This window comes from Opisthorchis viverrini, assembly GCF_000715545.1.
Source record: "Opisthorchis viverrini unplaced genomic scaffold opera_v5_534, whole genome shotgun sequence".
Classification (NCBI taxonomy): domain Eukaryota; kingdom Metazoa; phylum Platyhelminthes; class Trematoda; order Opisthorchiida; family Opisthorchiidae; genus Opisthorchis; species Opisthorchis viverrini.
The window spans coordinates 74,975-96,909 of NW_008752197.1; the positions used below are offsets into that span (position 1 = coordinate 74,975).

The 21,935-nt window shown below is 39.1% G+C and overlaps 1 protein-coding gene across 1 annotated transcript in view; it reads right to left on the reverse strand.

Annotated features, from left to right (window-relative positions):
• Positions 1-21,935, reverse strand: part of T265_11622 (hypothetical protein) — a gene marked incomplete at both ends in the record, with an annotated part of 115,457 nt that overhangs the window by 17,967 nt on the left and 75,555 nt on the right. Inside the window, one exon of the mRNA XM_009178324.1 lies at positions 2,106-2,290. Coding sequence (XP_009176588.1) covers positions 2,106-2,290 — 185 coding nt within the window. The remainder of the gene's footprint in view (positions 1-2,105; positions 2,291-21,935) is intronic.

Here is a 21,935-nt window from a genome sequence, read left to right on the forward strand (position 1 = left end):
CCCATTCCATTCTAAACTTCCGGTAGGAATTCAGGCTCAAGATTGAAGCATGAATGTCTGATATCTGTTAGTAAGAACAATGTAACTGTCGTGAGATGCTGGTGTGAATGAGTTAATGGTTAATCATAAAATAACAAGTAGTTCACCATTTAAATCAGTTAGATAAAGTGTTGTGAATGACCAGGCGTCGATGCTAGACAATGGAATGCGCTCGTCCGCGCAAACTCAAAAACGCGTACATATTCTTGTTAGCTGAATTTCGGACTAAAAAACAGTGTCATGGGCGACCGGTAGAAAACATGCTGTGTGCTTCATATAAAGCCGTCATGTGAGACAATGCGAAATTCTTACGTTACTATTGTTTTGTTATGATATTTTTTAGCAAACAATAACTCTTACTTCAATGTGGTACCATCCTCCGGGATACCGAAATAATCAACCAGGACCTCGATATTTTGAGGCCGCGAGATCTGGAATACCGGACTTCAGACACCGAAACTCCGCGTTGATACCGAATGCAACCATGCTTACACAAAACAAATGAGTTAATACAGACTGTTGACCCACCGCTCTACTCTTTGAATTGATCAAAATTTGTTAAGGTATTTATTATCAAGTTGTTTGAGTCGCTGAATAAACATATAAAGGAATGCATTTTGAACCGCCTATTACACTAACCCTGGTTCATGGCTGCAGATAGTATATTGCAAAAGGGGTTTTTGAACTGATGACCATAAAGTAAATTTTGACACGTTGGTAAATCCCAAAATAGGTGAAATTGTGTTTAGGAACCGCATGAAATCTTTACTAAATGTGGAAATTAATAAATTCTACAAATAATAACAAAAACTAAAACAGTTTGGTTGTAGTGCAGTGGAATCCCAAAACCGGAAACATTACTCATTAACGGAAGATTCATCCAAGTCGTACATCCCATTGGTGTGCCTTATATTTTATATTAATGATTGGTTCTCCATTCTGCTCGGCCTATTTTCTTGTACGTGTCGGTTTAGAGGACATCGGTGTAACTTTGGACTTGTGAATTTTGGAAAATTACCATGTGGCAGCTTCACTTGATACAATGAATCGTGATTAACTGAAACTCGTCTGTTCCAGATATTTGCATCTAGATGTACAAATATATTTTTTCACAATGTATATTGTCACAATTTCAGCTTTGCTAGAACGCAGATTGTCAAAAACAACAATCGCATCAAGGCAATAATGAGCACTCTTCGTAATTTTGTGCACATTTCAATGAATAAAACCGGGTCGATTTTGGAAAAACGTAGGCTGCTGTCTCATTTTTATTCCGGTTTTTTTAGTGTTGGCTCGCCATATATTTGGCGCTAAGATGTATGAGATAACTTTTCGGTGGAGAAGACGAGTNTTTTTCAGTTTTTTTTAGTGTTGGCTCGCCATATATTTGGCGCTAAGATGTATGAGATAACTTTTCGGTGGAGAAGACGAGTGGCTATGTACATCCGAGTGAGAACATTCAGTATATAGTTCTCATTAGTACTGATAGCGTTATCAGGGAAAGAAGCACAAGATTAGAAATCAACTCCTTAGTGACCAAAGGGGGCATTCCACGCCAAAAGACCAATAAAACAATTGTTTTGGTGTTGTTACGGCGAAGTGGAGTAATGATACAAGACAATTTAGCCATAGAGGATTGGTGAACTAGAATGTTGGATCTCTGCGCTATGAGATATAGTCGCATGCATATTGCAACAGCAAAAACAAGCGATCAATTTCACGTTAATTCCGCGTGATTTGCCAAAAGAGAACTTGGTGGAAGGAATCTCGCAATTAGAAGCATAGTAGCTGGATTGGAACTATTCGTCTTAATTTTTCAAATTAAACGGATACCACGGATTCTATCGGACAACCGTATGGTACTCTGAACCAGAATGAATACACAAAAACTGGATGTAGACCAGAACAAATCGCAATTTTTTCATCCTCAGAACAAACAACGGCGAAATATTACCGTAAATTCGCCAGTTTTGACAATAGTTTTGAGTCTTCGCAGTATCATTTCGGCTACAATGTCACATTTAACAATTAGCAAGATGCTAATTTTAGTCCGTTTAACGAATCACATGTTCTTTGGAACAAGGTAGATTGGGTAGCTGTTTTGGCCAACCGTGTCCTCAAATCTTTCCAACTTGTCCTTCAGCGTGTTATCCGAGCAAACCCTCATTACTGTTGCCTTCATACAGTCATTTGGCAAACCAATCAGTACTTGTTCGACGGACATTATTACAGGCCAGCAAAATCCACCAATCTTAATAAAAATAAATGTGGACTAGATAAATACAAAACAACTGGATTCAGTAGTGAATATTCAATCTAAGTTTGGGATATGCCCCACCGCATGCCTAAAAACGAGTTTGGCGTTCCGGAAAATTCATCGGTTCATAGTCCCATTTTGTTGCACCGCAAGGTTGCAAAAATTGTTCGAATAACGATCGGCAGCTAAACGACCCTTGGTGACGTAAGCGTTTGTCTTCGCAGAACCAACGGTACGTAAAATTTTCACGCTCAATAAATTTTCACAGCACAATTATTAGTCTTCCCTAAAAGTCGTAAAAGCATAAATTACCCAGATGTCTTAGTGGAAAATAATAAAAGTGTATGGGGAAGGCACTTGGTGCGAGGCTACAGAAACCATTCCGAAGTGCCTACATCTGAGAAACTCATTCAGACACTTGGGGTAGAAACTGGAAACAAGAAAGCCACTGGCCTCGAGTAGCGACCATGTCACGAAGCTTATTCAACAATGTGCAGGGCAGATCCATCCGGATCCCATCCTCAAAGGTGGTCCGCGAAAAATTGGCCCCAAGAATTAGGTTTATTCCAAATGGTTTTCGGGCATTTCCTCACTCTTCACTACTACTTCTCTCGCCTTCCTTTTTCAGAAGGCAACTTTGTTAGTTTAAAAGCAACATTTGGTTAGGGCGTGGGAAAATGCGATAAAAAGATAACAACCTAATTTCCGTTTGTGAGCTCACTTCACAGAAGTTGCAGGAAAAAATCTCTCAGAGGATACCCAGCCCAACAGGAACCGTTTCGCCTGGTTATGTAAACGATGCCAGCACTTGCACAACCTATTGCAGTAGCCCTGGAATCGCCGCATACGCGAAGCCGTGATGGGATAGTTTGTTTGATGATTTTTCACGAATATTCCATAGGTGTTTCCGATACAACAAGCAGTATTTCAAAGCGAGTCAAGTATTCGGCCAGGGAATCCTGTTCACTCGATATTTCGAGTAAAAACAAGGCAGGCGTCGCAACTTTGTAATTGACTTTCAGTTGCTGGCGACAGTCGATGTCATTTAAGTAGCAGAGAATTCAGCCAGGACCAACACAAGACAACTGATTTTAGCACGAGGAGGCAAGGCTGATTCACAAATCCTGGTTGGCTTGATTGATAAAGACAGTCGCAGCAGAAGATTAAACACAAGGTGGAAACAATCCAGTATAAATGGAAAAAAGGGGATCAGAAATAGGGTTAATGGGATGATATCAAGAGGTCTTTGGGTTGGAATATGGATGGAAATCTTGCAGGTGAAAAGATGGAAAAAGTTTGGACATGCTAAGGCCAGGGGTGGTTGACTTTAGATGTGCTTAGCAAGCAGTAATCAAGTATACCAAAAAGCGACATAATACGATGAGAGCTTTTTTGTGGATACACCTTACTTTAAATAAGACTGGCAAATATGCTGCACAATACAGTCCCACTTCGGAAAGAAGCGAATTAAAAGGTAACATAATGCACTGCAAGACCTTCAAAAACTGCACAAGTAGACGATTAGTTCAAATGTTAGAAACTTGAAGGCGAAGACTCATAAGGTCGTCAGTTTGGGACTTCTCAACATACATTCTTCAAGGAGGGTTCCTAGATGAATAGTTGAGATATGACGCTTTCGTGGCCTGTATAACTGAAAGACTGAAAAATGTAAAATCAAACTGTTTCTTTTACGAGGAAGTGGTTGAATATACTGGGTGACCTTGTTAACTGAGCTTTTTTTAGTCCTTCGATAAGTAAATTCATTTGCAATTCAAATTGGTTTTCAGACGAGACTCGAGTGGGTCTTTCTGTTCAGGTAGAACCTAAGGTTGACAAAGACTCAGGGACTGCGCCTACTTGTTGAGCTCCAAGAAGAGCAAAACCGGTTGCCGGCTTTTTAATAGTCTTCTGCAACCTTGTGAGTACTTTCTTTGGTTCGTCCTGCTTATTATGGTACCGCTTTTTGGGTAGTAATCAAAGATTTGTTATTTAATGCTTTACGCCTCACCCTTCGTATTGTTTTTCTGTCCTATCCTGAGAACTCTTTAAAAGACAACTTCCCACGCTTAGTAACTACGACATGCATGCAGATAGGATGAGGATTCCAAGAATATCTTGCAAAAAGTTCGGAATTAGCCCAAAGTTTCCTATTATTCCGACAGCCGCATAACTGAAGCTATACTTCAAGTGCAAAAATAAGTCCACCAGATCTTTGACTACTCGTAGTTCTGTGATACCCTGCTAGTCTGGTATTCGGGTTGTTTTGTACACTCTCCCCGTCGTACAAATGATCAGTGGGTTTAGTGACAAATATCTGCGGCTGCTTTTGTTCAATTTCAATTTAATTTTCCTTATCAGTGCACCGTTCTTATTTGATGCCTCCATAGATGTAGTAATACACACTTTACTGCAGACTGAAGAACTTTCCTATGTTATCCTGAGTTAGCTTGACTACTATCCACAATATTATTAATAAGAAATTTGTCATCGAAGCGTAATCCATTTTGCTAGTCTACTATTTGGATAACTCTTGCTGATTCTGCACAGTTTCAGATTGAGACATGCCACCGTGACAAGTTTAGTCGGCACAATATGGTCTAATACTATTCATATCAAATGAATATTTCGTGCCCAATAATTACAAAAATAATTAAATATCTAGGTCCAACTCAGCAAAAAATCCAAAGCGAATTAACTATCTTCACTCCTGCATCACAGCGGCCCTCCGTAAGTTGAGGGCAAAACAAAGCTGACTGTCGAGCTTTTTCTCAGCTTCACAAAAGGGTTGTGACTTTCGAGTACACATTGGGGTAGAACAACTACTGGCCACAAAATCTACGCCGCCCAATTTTTCTGATACAGATACACAACCAACCGCGCTCTCACCTTATTTATTTAGCCAGTGACGAATTATATGCAAAATAGTTGTTAGGCTTGATGACAGGTTCAACCACTAGTAAAGAATAGAGATGAATAAATAATTCGACATCAGCTTCAGGAAGTGGACACTGAAAGCAATTCCTTAATAAGTGACTTCCGCCTGCTGACGAAAACAGATAAACTGCTTCCACCACGTCTAGTAAAAACATTTTACGTTCACGTCAATTTTACGGCACTCTTGTCTAAACTGTCCCCCATATCTTGACGTAGTTTGTTGTGTGATTCCTTACCATAAGGGAGAGCACTTGATTCGAGTTTCGCTCTTATAAAGGCCCCTAAATAGCACGTATCTTCAACTACAGAACTGATATTTGAGGCCAGCCTGTCAACGATACACCAACACTGCTGGACGCACCTGAATTATCACGTCTGAACAGGCGACCGCGTCCCCCATGAGCGACGCTGGACGCACCTGAATTATCACGTCTGAACAGGCGAACGCGTCCACACATGAGCGACGTGATTGATTAGCTCAGCTGCTGAGACGACGACCCAGTAACTGATTAGGTTGAGTCAGCTGACTGACATGTGGATTGACAATTAACATACTTGCGCAATAATCGTCAAGCATATTTAAAAACACTGAGACTAGGCATAACAACGAGAAAGAGGTGGGTAGACTCATGAAAATCGATGAGCACTACCACTTAAAAATCGAAATAAACTGAAATAAACTAAATCGAACGAGATTTAGCATATCCGATGAAACACAAATCCCGAAATAAAACAATTGGGCCAGCAATAAAACAACCATTAAAAATTCCACCGCAAGCAAGAAAACCGATAACAAAACCCGATTATCAAGACTTTTAGGAATAGTAAACTGAAAGCAAGTACAACAAATCACAAACTGTTGACGTGTTCATGAAAAAACGTACAGAGAAGGAAATATTTCCTCAATAAACTTACCACGGAGTTAAAGTCGTTGAGAACATTGATCCTTGGATCAGTATTAGGACAGTATCTAAATGTGGTGATTTTACTTAGTACAAAAACTCTGTTAGAAATTTATCACGCGGATTTCAACGTTTCTTTGACCCAAGAGTAGCGTGGAATACTTAAATTAACATAATAAAATCTTCACCCCTTTAACAACTGGTACCAAGAACTCGAGAGCTCTTAAACATGAAAAACAAACTAGAACAAGTTTAACGATATGCAAACAGAACTATCACCTCTATTTATTTATCATAATAAAGACGCTTGCGAACAATAATGCTGGGAATTTTACGGGACCCTGCTGTCAAATGGGATACGAGTGTCAAGTTCTACAATATCCAACTAGTCCATTATCTAAGCAAAAAAACAATCACAAAATACGTGTTAAAAAATTCAGTCGGATTGCGACAAAGTGTATTTCAGAGGGATTAAAAGGTAAAGAAATGTATTTTTACCCCCTTGGAAATTTTCCTCGAGAAATTTCACTTGGAGACTCCCAGTAAATGCCCGACAACAAATGTCTACTCGTTAGGACAGCACAAAATCAGAATAACCATGAACGCCACAAGCATATCCTGAATACACTGCCAAAGTAAAGAAGGCACGCCGGTTATGGTGAAAACCGATGTGATGAGCTAAGTTAGATGCAAAAATCGAGACAAGCAAGTAAGAGGCAATGGTGTGCTCAAAGTCATACGTAGCATACTAAGGCAGATAGGCGCTGAGAGAATATTAAGTTACGTAAGCTTGGTCTGTCTACCCTCTATTTAACTATCTATCTATGTGCCCAGCTATCGACTGAAATAACCAAACCACAAAGCTGGACAACGTGAAGATACCCAAGACAAATCTAATAGATAAAACTAACTGAACCAAAAACTGAACGCATGAAACAGTCTGACCAGACCAGCCAAGATAAATGTGGATTCACCAAACAGAAAATGAAAAAAACAACAAGTGAAAATAATGTGGGAACAAAAAGGCACTATTGCTGCTGAAAAAGGTTGGAAAATTCTGTCGTAAAACAACATAAATTGTCATCAGACTAATTAAATCAGATTGCCAAAACTACCACAATTGGATCAAACAAAAAATACGTTATTAAGTATCATCATTAAAGACAATGCTTAGGGACAAATAAATCAAAAACACCGAATATCCACTCTATTGTAAACAAACTATACAACACTGAACAAAGCGGACCACCTGAAAACTTCCTCCTTGAGATTTTAGATTTTCTCTGGAAAATAAATTTTCACCAACAAGGGCGTAGGAATTGTCCAAAGCCTCGAACACCAGTGATGTTTATCTGATCTGTAACTTGATTGGCACCTTCAGTAACGACTAAAGTGTGATGCATTTTTGAATAAAACGACCTCTGAGAAAAGTATTTTCCCGAAAGTACAGTGCCTTAATGTACTGTTTGACAAAACATATTGATGTTCTTGTTCTTGAGTCTTGTAGTGTATACCAGATTGTTTGCACCCTCGGAGCATACCACTGTGACACAACAGCTACCGACATTCTGGGCTGAGTGTGCCTAACTTTGCATCCAAAATGCACCTGAAAATTTCCTTGCTATAATCTTTGAACAGCTGATATCACTATATTCTCACAAAAGGTGCGTAACAAGGTTAAAAAATCAACTGTACCAAAAAATGGCAAATTTCTAGCTATTCTAAGTGTCTTTTGTTGTTGAGCCTATTGCAATATTTTCGCTATTTTCTGTGACACAGCTGTCAATATTACTCTTGAATTCTGAAAAAATGTCGGAAAATCACGTAGCAAATCTATGATTTGATTGTCAGTTCAATACCAAAAGTTTTGTTTTGTTGATTGGAATGGCACACATCAACTAACATTCCTACTTTTGTCAGCAGTGTGCTCAGATTTGTGTTTACATTTGATTGGGCTAGCGTCAAATAAAAGGACTAGTTTTGTTATTTTGCGAAAGTTCGTAATAGGCTCCTGCCAAATTTGCCTTTAATTTTCAATAAGTAGCTGCAGAATATATTATATTCTGGTATTGTCCAATGGGTCATTTTGTGACAAGGAGTGCAACGGAGTGACTCCAGTTTGTGCGATTTTCTTTTGAGAGTTTTCTATATTCCTTCATTGTCAGGTTACATCAGCTGCACTAGGTCAAATCCGGACGCTAGTTTTCTGCGGTGAATAATATATTCACGGGTGCGATGAAGTTCACGGCAACTTCGCAGCAGCTCCAATTCACAACAAGAGGGCAATACTTTGTTACCCACTTCCCGTCGAGCGCCCGTCGTTTTTTAATTACGTATTTGTAAACCTTTACGCATATCATTACAGCTATAAACAAAAATCACAACGCTAAGCCAAAGGAAAACCTGTCATCCTAACTTTAGGTATCTTTCTTCATTAAAAAATGATGTCGGGCCCCTGGTTGGACAAAAGCTAGGTTGTTGTCACGAACCACCCCAAAAATTGCCCGTTTATCCTGTCTTCACTCAATTTAGTGGCATATGCATGCAAACCATTAACTTACTCTGGTCACTGTTTCACACCAGAATGTGCAACCAGAGCTGAGTAACAGCGTGTTCACTTTTGAAGTGTCTTCGAATCCTTCATCACGTAATCTTAAACTTTGTTCTGGTAATCTAATTAAATGTAGTTGCCACAATAAGGATGAAAGCATCAGTGCTGAACGTTGTAACTAGTGAGCAAAGTCGCTTCTTTTTTTGGTATACCTTACGATACCTTACGATATACCTAACTTTGAGTGACCCCTGAAATGTCATGATTATTCATCGACTAATCGTTTAGGTACATGGTTTAAAAACCATTTAAATAAAGGAGTCTTTTACTGCATGCAACAATCTGGGTTTTCCAACAACCAACCGCCTTGACCTGCGGTTTAAAACGTTGAATCACTTTAGCTAAAATGAAACCGATATGCGTAATTGGTCCTGTTCAAAGAAAATCCTGGTTCCAACCGAGTTGGACAGAAGAGGCATTGGCTGCTAGACACAAGTGTAAAATCCAAGATATGAATTCCGAAAACTCTTGTAGATGTTTGAAAATATACGTAGTGGGTATAAACACCAGAGCATGGGATTCAGTAGGTCAGATTAGTAATAATTGATCTTATATCTTTATCACTCGAAAACATGTACTTGAGGAGGAGAAACGAATAGTGTTAGTGTGAGGTACCTAACTTGGGTATTAAAATCAAGTCCGTGATAATGCTGATAACCGTGCAGAACTAACGTATTATTAAGACAGTAATATCCTTACATATTATGTACAATAGTACATGTAGAGTGCACGTATAATAATACTGAACTTACAGCGTTTATTTGTGACCTTAAAGGCTCAGCTCGACTAGATCCGGACTACGTTCATGTGTCCTCCATCATTAGGCCGAATTCAAATTTTCACAGTGATGATCATTTGAATGGAACCGCATAATGGATACTCATATGCGGTTGGAAGAAATTGATTTTTGACAGCTTAGCTATAGCATGTTGGAAAACAGCTGATAAAATGTTGCCAACTCGAACTCTGTCTGTGGACAACAATAATGTTTGGCCATTTCAGGAAGGAATATAAGGGATGAGAAAAAATGCGCTCTCACGAATGTTTACTTTATAAGTTTGGAGCGGACAATTTCCAAGGAGCGGGAAAAGGGGAATTAGGGTTAGCTGGATGATAACAGTCTAAATGGTACCGTAGTTTTTACATCTAGGTAAGTTTACTGATTGATCTCCCATTTGATAGTGCTCAATAATAGCTTGTTGTCGAATGAGCCATAGTTAGATCATAACGACAGGGTACACAGAAGGTGAGATTAAGCAAACTATTTTGGAGTTATTGAATAATGATATGCATAAGGGTGCCAGAAATTCATTAGGGGAAAATGGCGGGGTTTGTAGATCAATCCGCAGGTACAGCCACAAACGTGGGTCCAGTTTAAGCACTGTAGGTGGAAGGCAGTATGACGAAGACCTTGGTCGGTACTTTCTGTGACGCTTGTGGGGGTAGCCCGGTGATATGTATTCCTTACTGAGATTTAAAGCACATTCATTAGGGGAAAATGGCGGGGTTTGTAGATCAATCCGCAGGTACAGCCACAAACGTGGGTCCAGTTTAAGCACTGTAGGTGGAAGGCAGTATGACGAAGACCTTGGTCGGTACTTTCTGTGACGCTTGTGGGGGTAGCCCGGTGATATGTATTCCTTACTGAGAACCATTTAAAGCACTGTGCACGACACATTTAAGCAGTAAAAATACTTCCGGCAAGTCGGCACACTTGAAACTCTGAAAAAACTACATACAGGATACAAGATAAAGGTAACATTAAATCAGCCTCAGTTTCAAAAGTGATGTGGTGAATAAAGGAAAATTGCAAAGGACTTTTGCTGCAACATTTCTTGGCGTGTCCTCATTAACTATCTTCTTATCAGATGAGAGATAAAAGACAGACGCTTCTGTCTGGCTACATAATTACCTTCCAATCAGTTTTTATGCTCCGTTTGAGTCAGCCACATCGGTCAAAAAACTAAGTAAATTTTCAACTCACGTGTCGGTAGTGCAGCTGGAACAATGGAGCGATTTGGAGAGTTCTAATTAGGACGTCAAAATTTCCAATAAACAAAACGCTTTATCATCAATTTTGATGAGAGAAATTGTGGGGCCCGATTATTTCAACTTTTGTTTTGGATATATATCCGGGAACATTAGTTGACTGTTTCCATTAGGTCATTAAACAGCCGTCATACTACGAAAGAGGAAAGATACTGGGGCTGATTACTGTGTACAGAAACATTTTCAGGAGGAAAAAGGCTAGAGTGACGCCGTCGAAGGGCGATTAAAAACGTTCTGTAGAGGTGTAAAACAGAATTTAGCCAGAAGAGAAAAGTTCATTGGAGTTTAGAGTATAATAGAGTGTTGCTGGGTGCTACCTTGAGTACTTTGCAATCCAAGAAGTGAGTGCTAGCAACTTGGATTAGGACGCTTAAAATTCTTATCTTACTTGTATGTCGCTGCGATGTTCAAGTGGACAGAAATTTGTTCATCGTTTGGTGGTTGACGTATACGAGGATTTTTTTGGTCTCCATCGCAATGTTCATGCAGATCTATAAATTGGTAGTTAAGTCTAATCTGCGGTGGATTCATCTCGTGTGGCGTTCAACCTCAGTGGAACACCTCTGGTATTCTTCCTAAGATATATGTATATCAGAATGCAACAGTGCACATCAGATAGTGTAGCTCGTGTTGATTTGAGCCAGAGCATGTTTATTTGCAAGGATCGGTACAGTCCAACGAAGTTTACTTACACGGGATTGTGAGCCAGAAGAACGTAGAGCGTCGCAGGTTGTTATTCATCTACGGTTTGCCTTGTTGGTGCAGAAGCAGATTCCAGGGAATGGTAGTCGAATCAAACAGCATACCAATGATAAGTTATTCAGGTGTTGGTGGACGGTCATTTTCACTCCGGCCGAATGGCACCAGTGAGTAGCAATGATTTGTGGATGACCCCGTAATTGTTGGTGAGTAGTAATCACCAAAAGTTACCTGGTTTCCAACCGTTTCTACATCGGATTGAGCATCTCAACCTGGTTGGCATTACAGCAACACGAAAAACTAGCGTCACACCTGAAGAATCATGATCATTTTTTGTGTAGACAAATTATGAGCATTGCGAGTGTGTTTGGGATTGATCACATGGCATGAACTCTCATACTTTTCTCTTCGAAAGATATGAAGGCGATCTGATGCTCTACGTCAGTGAGGAGTACAAAAGTATAGGCGACTGGATTGCACATTTCAAAAACCTTATTATGAATTTGATGTTAATCCACTTACAGCAAATTAATTGGCGAATAAGGCTTCAACGAGTTGACCTTAGGATGAAATAGGTATAATATATCAAGCGTCCACCATCAGTGGCTAACAGACTGGTGATGGGCATACCCCAGGATGGGGTGATGTTTTCTGGAATCTCACCGAGAACTAGTCATAAGTGAAAAATTAGAAGAGGAGCACATGGTTGCAACTAAAAGAATTTGGGTCACGCAGTCACTTAGGTATCCATGAGAAGTAAAGAAAATTTAGAGATGTGTTAGTTTGGGCAACCAGTGGAAGACGAGAGAAGGTTGGCAGAATCGCTGTGAGATTAGGAGCAAGCGGGGGTGCAGTGAGTGATTTAGAATTCAAAGATTATTAAGGGTGAGTTAACTCCTATTTACCATAGCTAGTCATGTACGATCGAAGTCATAAACGAAGTAAAACTTGGTCTACACAACTGGTTTTACGGGACCACTGAGTGATAATCAGACGACATGATGCACAACGCCCACGTTTTTTACTTAACTCAAGAAAACCGTACCTTAGAATACTAGTTTCATTTACAGTGAAACAGCTATTTTTCTGATATCAAGCAAATAAACAAAGCCCTTTATTTTTCAAAACTTGTTGAGAAAAGTATACTGCTGACTATTTTTACTTCAGTGATCCACAAAAAGAAAAAATGTCAGGCAATCATTCCCGTAATCTTGTTGTGGTCTTAAAAACGCAGCACAACGGCTCTACTTCACAAACCGCGCTTTAATTCGAGAATGCGCCATGCAATCCTGGCCAACCATTTGAGAGTTTAATCAGAGTAAACATTACGCCCTACAGTAACACAACGGGCATTTTGACGGTTTCACCAGCTAACAGTAAGGTATTTTACCAAAAGACTTTCTTAGTTTTTAACGGTGTGAAGAAATTAAGACGTGGAAATTGAAGTAGTTTTCGTCATAATTTTGAAATGTCTAGCAGAATAACTTTGTTGTAGACATCCTTTATTTTCAGACGAGGCTCAGCACGAACTATAACTTACCATATTATTTGACAAGCAAAACCTACAAGTTAGTCACCTGGCCACTAGTTAAGAAGTCACTGATTGCATTTCTAGATGGAAACATTTTAAAAACTGCCGTTTTATGGTCAACTTGTTTATGCGAGACAAAAGTAATGTTCCAAAATGTTTATTTGTCCAGCTTTAACTGACCACAGGTTGATACGGAGGTTTCGGCAGTTCCAAGAACCAGTGGTATAGCTACCTAAGAGTGCCCGATTTGAGAATCAGTAATGCGTATGAAATCTCCAATTTGGGTACTCTTATGGCGAATGACAATAAAGCTACACCAATGAAACGTGTTAACGATTCTTATTAAATCTTACAGTACACATGGATCGTGCTTGACTATGTCGTAGCAACTTTGTGGCTGGAGTTGTGTTTGGTCCCTGATTTTATCAGCCCTTTGGCTTAGGTCTTCCGGTAGAGCGAACATAACTACATCAAAAATGTAAAATCTTTGACTAGCAATAAAAACCATAGTTTTTCATCAATACGCTACATGAACAGGATGACTGAATAAAGTACCAAAATTTTACACCACGTGTTGAAACGAGCCGTGGTTTTTTTCTTACAGAAAACTTTATAATAGCCACTTAAAATATAAGCAGCTAAAAGCTATCCGCTGTTCTGCAAAAGAGTTTTCAATAGTTATTCAAAGTTTTTCAACAAATAAGCGTTTCGCCGTCGCGTGCAAAGACAATCCTTGTGGAATAAATTATTCGTAAGTGATGCTATACTGTAAAACAGATTTGTATTATATTCTATCGGGTGAAAAACGTACATAAAAACGGGTCCCTGACTATCATTCCTCTCGTTCAATAAAAGGAATATTCTTTATCTTAATCATCTCTGGCATTGTTTTCCTTACTTGATCACGCGACTTTTTTAGCCCATCCTCTTTCACTGTAAATGGTTTTAAATTTTATTTTGCTTGAAGAAGCGTCGCATTTTCTAATTGCTCCTTAAATATGCGCTCTTACAAAATGGGTGATATGATAGCGGCATTTGGTTCGGTCAAATTTGTTCGCGCTCTAAGACCATACCCTTGCGTAAAGTTGCGTCTTGTGCGGATGACCCTTTTCATTGCTTTGACTAACCAGCACCAGCACCAATCGTCAAGTTTTAGCAGTTGGTACGTTTGCATTAAATTAAACGCTCAAGCACCACTAGTTTCGACAGACTACGACAGCCCTGATGCATCTACCCAAACAGTCATGGATATAAAATGGGCTAAAATCCAAGAAGTCCTATCGAGTTTAGTGTAATGATGAGAAATATAGAAAATTCCAAGTGCAATGGAAACTGTATAAGTAAGCTTGTGGGCAACAAGATGCTTGGGTAAAATGAGAGCTTGTACCAGGACGAAAACAGTGTTCTTTCGATTATTTGAATGCATGAACGGAAGGATAACTTTAGACAAAGTAGGCGGACTATGTGTCTAGCAGTTATGCGGCACCAGCAGCAAGGAAAAACAAATAACGTGTTATATTTTCTACGCTTCTTTGGGTATTTGAATTTTCATTTCATAGTGAAAATTTATCGACAAAGATCAAATTTCGTTATCTTCCGTTACACACTATGCTTAAAATGCGGCACATTCCTCATCAATGGGCACGCAAGCCATTCAAAATATTGCAATAGTACGGTGGGCCCTAAAACAAAAGGATACGAGGTTGAAATGAGCCAGATTTACAGCTTAAGATGTCTTGAGAAGCGATACTTAGATTTCTATTCAACAGGTACTTCTTGGATCGCATATGCAAATTTATCAGAAGTGGTATGTTCGTAGAAGTTCACGTGTCGTGTGAGGAAGCCCAGTGTACGTAAGACAGTCATTGGCTTATGTATAACCAAGTCCCCTTTATATCTTTCCAGTGGCCAGTGTTTTACATTGAAACTAGTCAAAAGAGTGATAGAAACTTGGAACTTCTGTACAAACGAACCTGGATGTGATATAGAATAGGATGGAACAAATAAACACGTGGGAAGATATTCAAATGTGGAAGACGGTTGCAGAGGTGTGTAGGGTTGATAAACCTGGAAAAAAACAGTTACACAGCAAGTGTTCGGTTGTTAAGCACGGGTTATTGTACGTAAAATGATAAGTCTAAAGGACAGACAACCTTTGGGTATCTGCGCAAGTCATTTGAATTTTGAAGTACATCTTTTTTAGTCCGATCTCAAAATAAGACACTCTGACCTCACTTCTATTATTACAGTTCGTTGGACGAAACAACAGCACGTTGGATCACATTTGGTCCACTAAGGTTGTTCCGAATCATGGGAAATAGATGGGTGGTTTTATTGATTTCTGCTACATGAGAAATTCACTTAGTTGATTACGTGGATCTAGACTTGACTGCCATACACCCGTCCTATTAGTAACCTGACTTATTCAAACACTTGCATGTTGATATGATATGTTGAAAAATGCGGCTGTTGTTCTGCGTCGCTGTCCTCCAAAAGTCCGTAGAACCGACGTCATCCAAACACCGACAACGAAATCTGTGGATATATGTATATCACTGCATTGGTTGTGCTGGTTGATTTCTCCATCCTTGTCCAAAGCTTGCCAAAAATATATGATTTTCTCTTTCTTAGATAGCTAGTTGGGTGTATGACATCACGGATGGTTACCAAGACCTCTAACTTTCTCAACATTGAGACCAGGCTATTCCTCCTTCTCATTATTTAAATAAGCTCCATGTTTACACAGTCCTAATATATGATCTCTAACGTCCTCCAAAGTCTGCACATAGTGAAGCAGCGTGATTTGTTCACGCAAAAAGTGGGCTCAACTGTGGTCATCTACGGTCTTGTTGGATCCAAAAAACACCTCCGGCCGGTAAACACCAAATTCAATTTGCGTAACAGCAAGACAAACCCCAAAGGCACACTCGAGCACTTGAGTGTCGCTTTGTCTGTTGCATGACACGCAGACTCAAGTGTTTCGAAAGACTACGTAGGAAAAATACCTAAGTTGAATTTATGGAACTCCTTATACTTTTGGATTGGTAAGAAATTTACACTCAGGATGTTGTGATCACAACTGAACTTCAATTTTCCGGAAGAAAGTCGGTTTACATTGAATTATACACCAGTTTGAATGTGAAGTACCAAGTAGTAACTTTGAACGAAAATGTTATGGACAACATTCCCCTTGTCATTTGTGCAAATAAGCCTTATTGTATTTTTGTCTTAACTTATTTATTAAAATATATTTTCCAGTTGCAAAACGCTTGAGAACACCATAAATTGTTTCCCGAATGCAATTTTATTCAGTGCACAAAAGATCCAAATTGGGTGTAATCAGCAGCGATAAGGTCACACCACCTTGCTTTCTGAAAACAGTACTCAAACGAGAAATCCATATAATCTGTTTTGTAGTTAGGGGAAAATTAACCTTGCATAAATCCAAAATCGCCCTTCAATAAAGATTCAGATAACAAAATCGCCAAAGCAAGAAAATGCACGAAACTAGTTGAGCAATCGTAATATACATGTATAAAAGCCGTCAGTATCCCTACGCAAACATAATGTCCACTCTATTGATATTCGGAATTGCATCGTTTTCGCTCCCTTCGAAATTGTGGCTTTCAGGAAACAAATTATTAAATGACGGGTCATCATCATCCTCATCATTGTCAGCTGTAAGAACCGCGTACTCGTCCTACAGTGGTTGTAGCTGCCGCATTTTCGTTCACCGATGATTTGGGGGAGGGGGTAGGTAGCTGTGCATTGCATGCGCGAGCTGGTAAATTGGTCAACATTCAGCGCGTATTAATTTAGGCGCTAAAATTCCTTTATTCACTGTTCCTTCATAACCACTACGGTGCAGACAGGAAAAGATTAGATTTCCACGCCACCGATAAGCTTACAGAACTTAATTTTTCCCCTCGTTAATGTGGTTAGGTCTAAATAAATCAATTTAACTAAAGTAATTTCGACACGCTTGATGCGTTTTAAGATTTTCTCAGATATGTCCAAGCATTGTTCACTGTGTGCCGAAGATTTTACCCAGTTACAGCATGTCATGTCAGCAAAATTTGTGATTGCATAGTTTAGAGAGGCCTTCAAAAATAATTCACACTGTCCTTTGGTGCCATAGATTAACTCTGGGCAAAACAGATTTAAATGTTGTACCTGGTTTCTTTATGAACAGGGACATGGGGTTGCGGAATTGCACAGACACTCAAGGCTGAACCTGGGAGTTTTAAACATATGAACTGAACAGTGCCTTGGAAATACGTACTAGGCGTTCTGTCGAAATATGTTCCAAGTGGTTTTTTGAAAGTACCCTCAAGGCCATTGGGAACATCGATTTGCGGCAGAATCATGAGCGAGCCACTAGAGTTTAAATAAGTTTACTATTGGTCGCAATTTTCTGAAAGCAGATCTGTGTCAAACTTAAATGTAGACAGTTACCAATGTTACGCTTTCCAAATATACAGAAGTTTGAGAATATGTCCTCGTTTTCAACATTTTTCACGTGTCCTGGGTGACGTCCCATGACAACGTATTATTTATTTCTTCAAGTAACGTTAAGCTTGCCAGGTCACAGTTGACGGTTGTCAAAAAATTCAGCGATTTCTGCCAATCGGTGACATTTTCACTGTTGCCATGAAACAACTAGGTGCCTTTAGTTGGCAGGCAACCTTGCCTGACCATATACTAACTTCTATAAGATTTTGTATGCACCGTGATTGTGAAATAATCATTTGCTTACCATTCACCCTAACCAGATTAAATGCTAGCGTTTGAATGTTCACGATGGGTTTTGCTTCAAATGTCCTTCAAAGCCTACATTTATGACCTAAGAGCCATTACGGTAAGTATTTCAGTCAGAATTACGTGGATTGTTCAATCTCGTTATTCGTAGGTTTCATAAATTTATATTTATGGCTGTGCTATCGCATGCGTAAATTTAGTAATGTAAACAATCAAGGGCGCTTTTGTTAATGTATTTTTGCAAATGAAATTACAAGTAGGCGCAATCCGGTTTCCCTTTTTACGCACAAGTGTTGTCGATATAATTATATACAGATGGTAGACAGCTGTAAATTGAAAAAGCCTTTCATATTAATAACCCAGACACGAGTTTTTGGAGAGCCTTACAAAAATACTACTAAGTGACGAAAACAAAATTTATGTTCAGTTCATCAACTCGATCGACCAGTGGAAGTAATTTTCCAGGTTTTTGTGGAATGTTTGTGCTGACAGCCTTTTAGACATCTTTCCTATAGAGATGCAACACATAACTACATAGACGCATGTATGCATGTACATATTTCTGTATGTATATGAGGTTTAGTGTGTAGTAATGGTGTGGTTGGCAACTCTAAGCCAGTACGGTGTCTTGGCCGCGTCCGTTTGCTTTTGTCTTTGGCTAGCGGAGGATAAGTTGAGATCGTTTTTAGTCTTAAACTGGGAGAAATTTTGACTTTTCACCACATTCTCTATAAGTGAGTGTGCCAGAGTAGCCCATTTTCGTGCATAAAATATTGCACGAGCTCTTTTGAGCATTTCTTGCAGTTCTAACCAAGACTGTCGGGTAAACCACGAAAGGCAAAATAGAGAATCCTATTCCCTATCACGCATAAATTAATTAATTATCTCCCCACTTTAAATTTCAAAAAGTATCAATATAAATGTTTTAAAAAACTTAATGGTTTTCTAAATGGTGCATTATATTACACGCCGGTGTTTTCATAATTATGTCTTGTTCAAAATCAGAACAGTTTGTCTAGCGAATGAAGAAATCAGTCGACGCGGAGTAAAGATACCGCCGACTGGTATCCGCTGTAAGGCAAGAACCAATACGAAAAATTTGGAAATTGATACTTCACTTTTAAAGTTTGGAGAGTATTCTTTGTTCATCGTCAGAGAGTGAAAACTGTGATGACTTTGCTTGATGCGATGCTAGCCGATAATATTGAAGGGAATCTAAACACTGTTTTAATACCACATTTTAAACCACTATCTTTTATTAAACGCTATTTTGAAGGCGTTTTCATCACTTCCTAATTTACTATGGTGACTATTAATCTCTTTGTTTCTTTTTTTGGGGATTGGTGCGTCCGCAAACAAATTCTCGTTCCCAGGTCGCGCATAGATGAACCCTTAGGACGGATTACTTAATTATCATATGCACCTGAAATGACGCACCACAGCCCGTCTTAGGTAGGATATATAGCGGTGTATAAAGTGCCAGCTCAAAGCTTATGTCTGGGTCCAGGATCATAAAGTGCCCATCAATCACTTAAAAGCTCATCAAGATTTGCCTCTCTTTAAAAGCAAGATGGCCTTAGAACACTGTGTCATTGCCCGACGCCCGATTCGAACGAGAAATTTAGTGCGGCAAATCTAAAGGAACACGTTTTACGCGGTTTATCGCCAAACATCAACTTTAAAGATGCTTTGAAGTCCATGGTACATTAATGGGGACAGGCCCATTTGTTTTCCAATGTTGAGTAATCTATGGGTGCTGCAGGACTCGGAGCCCAAAGAAGTTGCTCGTTCATCCGATCATTACCAACTGCTGGATAAATCTGGTAGCATGATTCAAGCTGACCTGCCGGGTACCATCGTGCTGTGACCGTGTGTCAGAGGGCGTTGGGGACAGCCGATGAGAATACTATTCGGTTACTTAACCGCACATTTCGTCACAAGGGATGCACGTAAAACCGCGAGACCCCCTTCATCCACCAATAACAACCTCCAGGATGTAAGCTTACCATCTGGGTCCACTAGCACAACGGATTCAGTCGTAAAATATTTTGACTTAAACAGCAGAGTCGAACAAATTTTGAATGAGTCTCTCGTTTATGGTTGGTATGTCCCGCCGAGATAGTGCCAAATTTCAGGTCAATTTTAAAGCTATCGGCACCGTTATTATCCTCAATTGCTGGAGTACACACCGGAGAAACCGAAATTCAGCACAGTTTTTTTGCCTTGTACATCTAAAGCAGATGTTCATATCTGACCAGCATGATTTTTCTATCCACTGTTGACCAGAACTTTTAACTTCAAACTTGCTGGTCAAACATCTGCCGGTCCAGTTATTTATAAAATAAAAAAACACATTCCACAGATTACAAAGCTGAAACACCCTAATTTGTGTATGTGGCCTTAAAAACGCTAGCAACAGATTCACGTATTCAAATAAATATTTTAAATGGATGTATAAATGGTTTCGGAAAATTTTAGGGAACAATCGGTAGATTTACTGCCAGGAAATCGGCAGAATGCAAAATTGCGACTGACCAATACGTTTAAACATACAGTTATTATCAAGTTTCATTTTACGTGATACTGAAAAATCATAAAAATATTGGCATTACGTCTTCCATTCTGTAATCCCAAAACCCTTATCAATTTGTGATTGTCCAGAAAAAGAATAATCCTGGATTAATGAGAAATCTACTATGTGGCCATCTACGGACCAGTTAACACGTGACCACTTGATGTGGTGACTGTGGAATGAGTGGCACTAAGTGCCATTACCTGTGTGAGATTTGGTAGCGCAGCTGATCAGCCACTATTGGTCCGGCGGTTAAATTTCGAGACTCTCAGTACAGGGGATACGAGTTTGAAACTCCATAAATTTTTGTGGGATGGACATTTCTGAGTGCTCGAGTAAAGGATAAAAGTAATCAATTGTGATTTCAAAGTTTTTAGATAAGTGGAAGATAAAATCTCAATCGAAAATATCCTACATTTTCATGTGTTTACTATATTACTTGCCAAGCGGAAGTTCAAAGCAACGTTTCGAGGCTTTAGTCTGTGTTCAAGATTGTTTGTATTTTTTGCAACTCACTACGTCTTCAACAGTAATATTTTTGTGCATCACCCGAGTCTTGTTTTTAAACAAGAATATGAAGAAAAATAAGACATTCTTGCTCTCTGTGTATGTTTACAATTTTATAAAGCAAGGCAATTTTGTGCAACTAGTTTCTGATGATTGAGCTTAACTCATATAGGGAGTGGTTTGGGGAAATCGAACTAAACAATCTCCGGCTAACTAGAAATTAGTATTTAATTAACCCGACGTCCTCATAAACGCCCATGTTGTTGCCGAAAGATTCTAGTATGCGAACGTGGAACACTAAATACACACGAGTTTGTGCTCCGGTAGTGCCAAATTTATTCTTTGGACTTAGTTTTGTGTATAAGAAAAGATTTTGTCGGCTTACATTCTTTCTACTAACGACGCGGCGTCCTAAACGAGCCAATATGATGTGTCAAGCAGCGTCCCAGAAATGTTAGGCGAAAAACAGACATTCACATTATTTTCGACTCATCGACTGTCTTATTTATGGATAAATTTTGCCGACAAGAAATGTCAACATCACAAACCGACATAATGAAAAGCTGGACATTTATTCGTCTAGGTGTGACCAGGGTAGAAATATTTGCGCAATGAATATCGGCTGTCGAGAAACGTTTTATCATGAATATGAAGCCAAAAATACCAAAAACCATCGTTTCCGAATGTAAAAAAATGGAAAAGCCGCTTCACTGGGGAATACTTTTGTTTTATTGATTAAGTATTTCATAAGAGGTTGGTTACAAAAACAATCAGAAGTACTCATTTAAACCTAATGTACCATAATTTCATTTCAGGAAACTATCATAGTCTTGCCGGTGCAATACAACTTCTTTCTGAGATTGATTCCAAATATCAAATTATTTTCGGTGTAATTCAATAACACTTTGTGGTTTCTGATTAGTTGTCTATGACTAGACTTGAATAAGTGATCATTTGCCGATCACACGTATTCTTTAGTTTTGTTTCTTCTCTAGCTCTATAATTCGAATTCATAATCCCTGGTATCAAAGAAAGGACCTCATTCGTACGTTTGTGAAATGCATAATTAAAGCGTG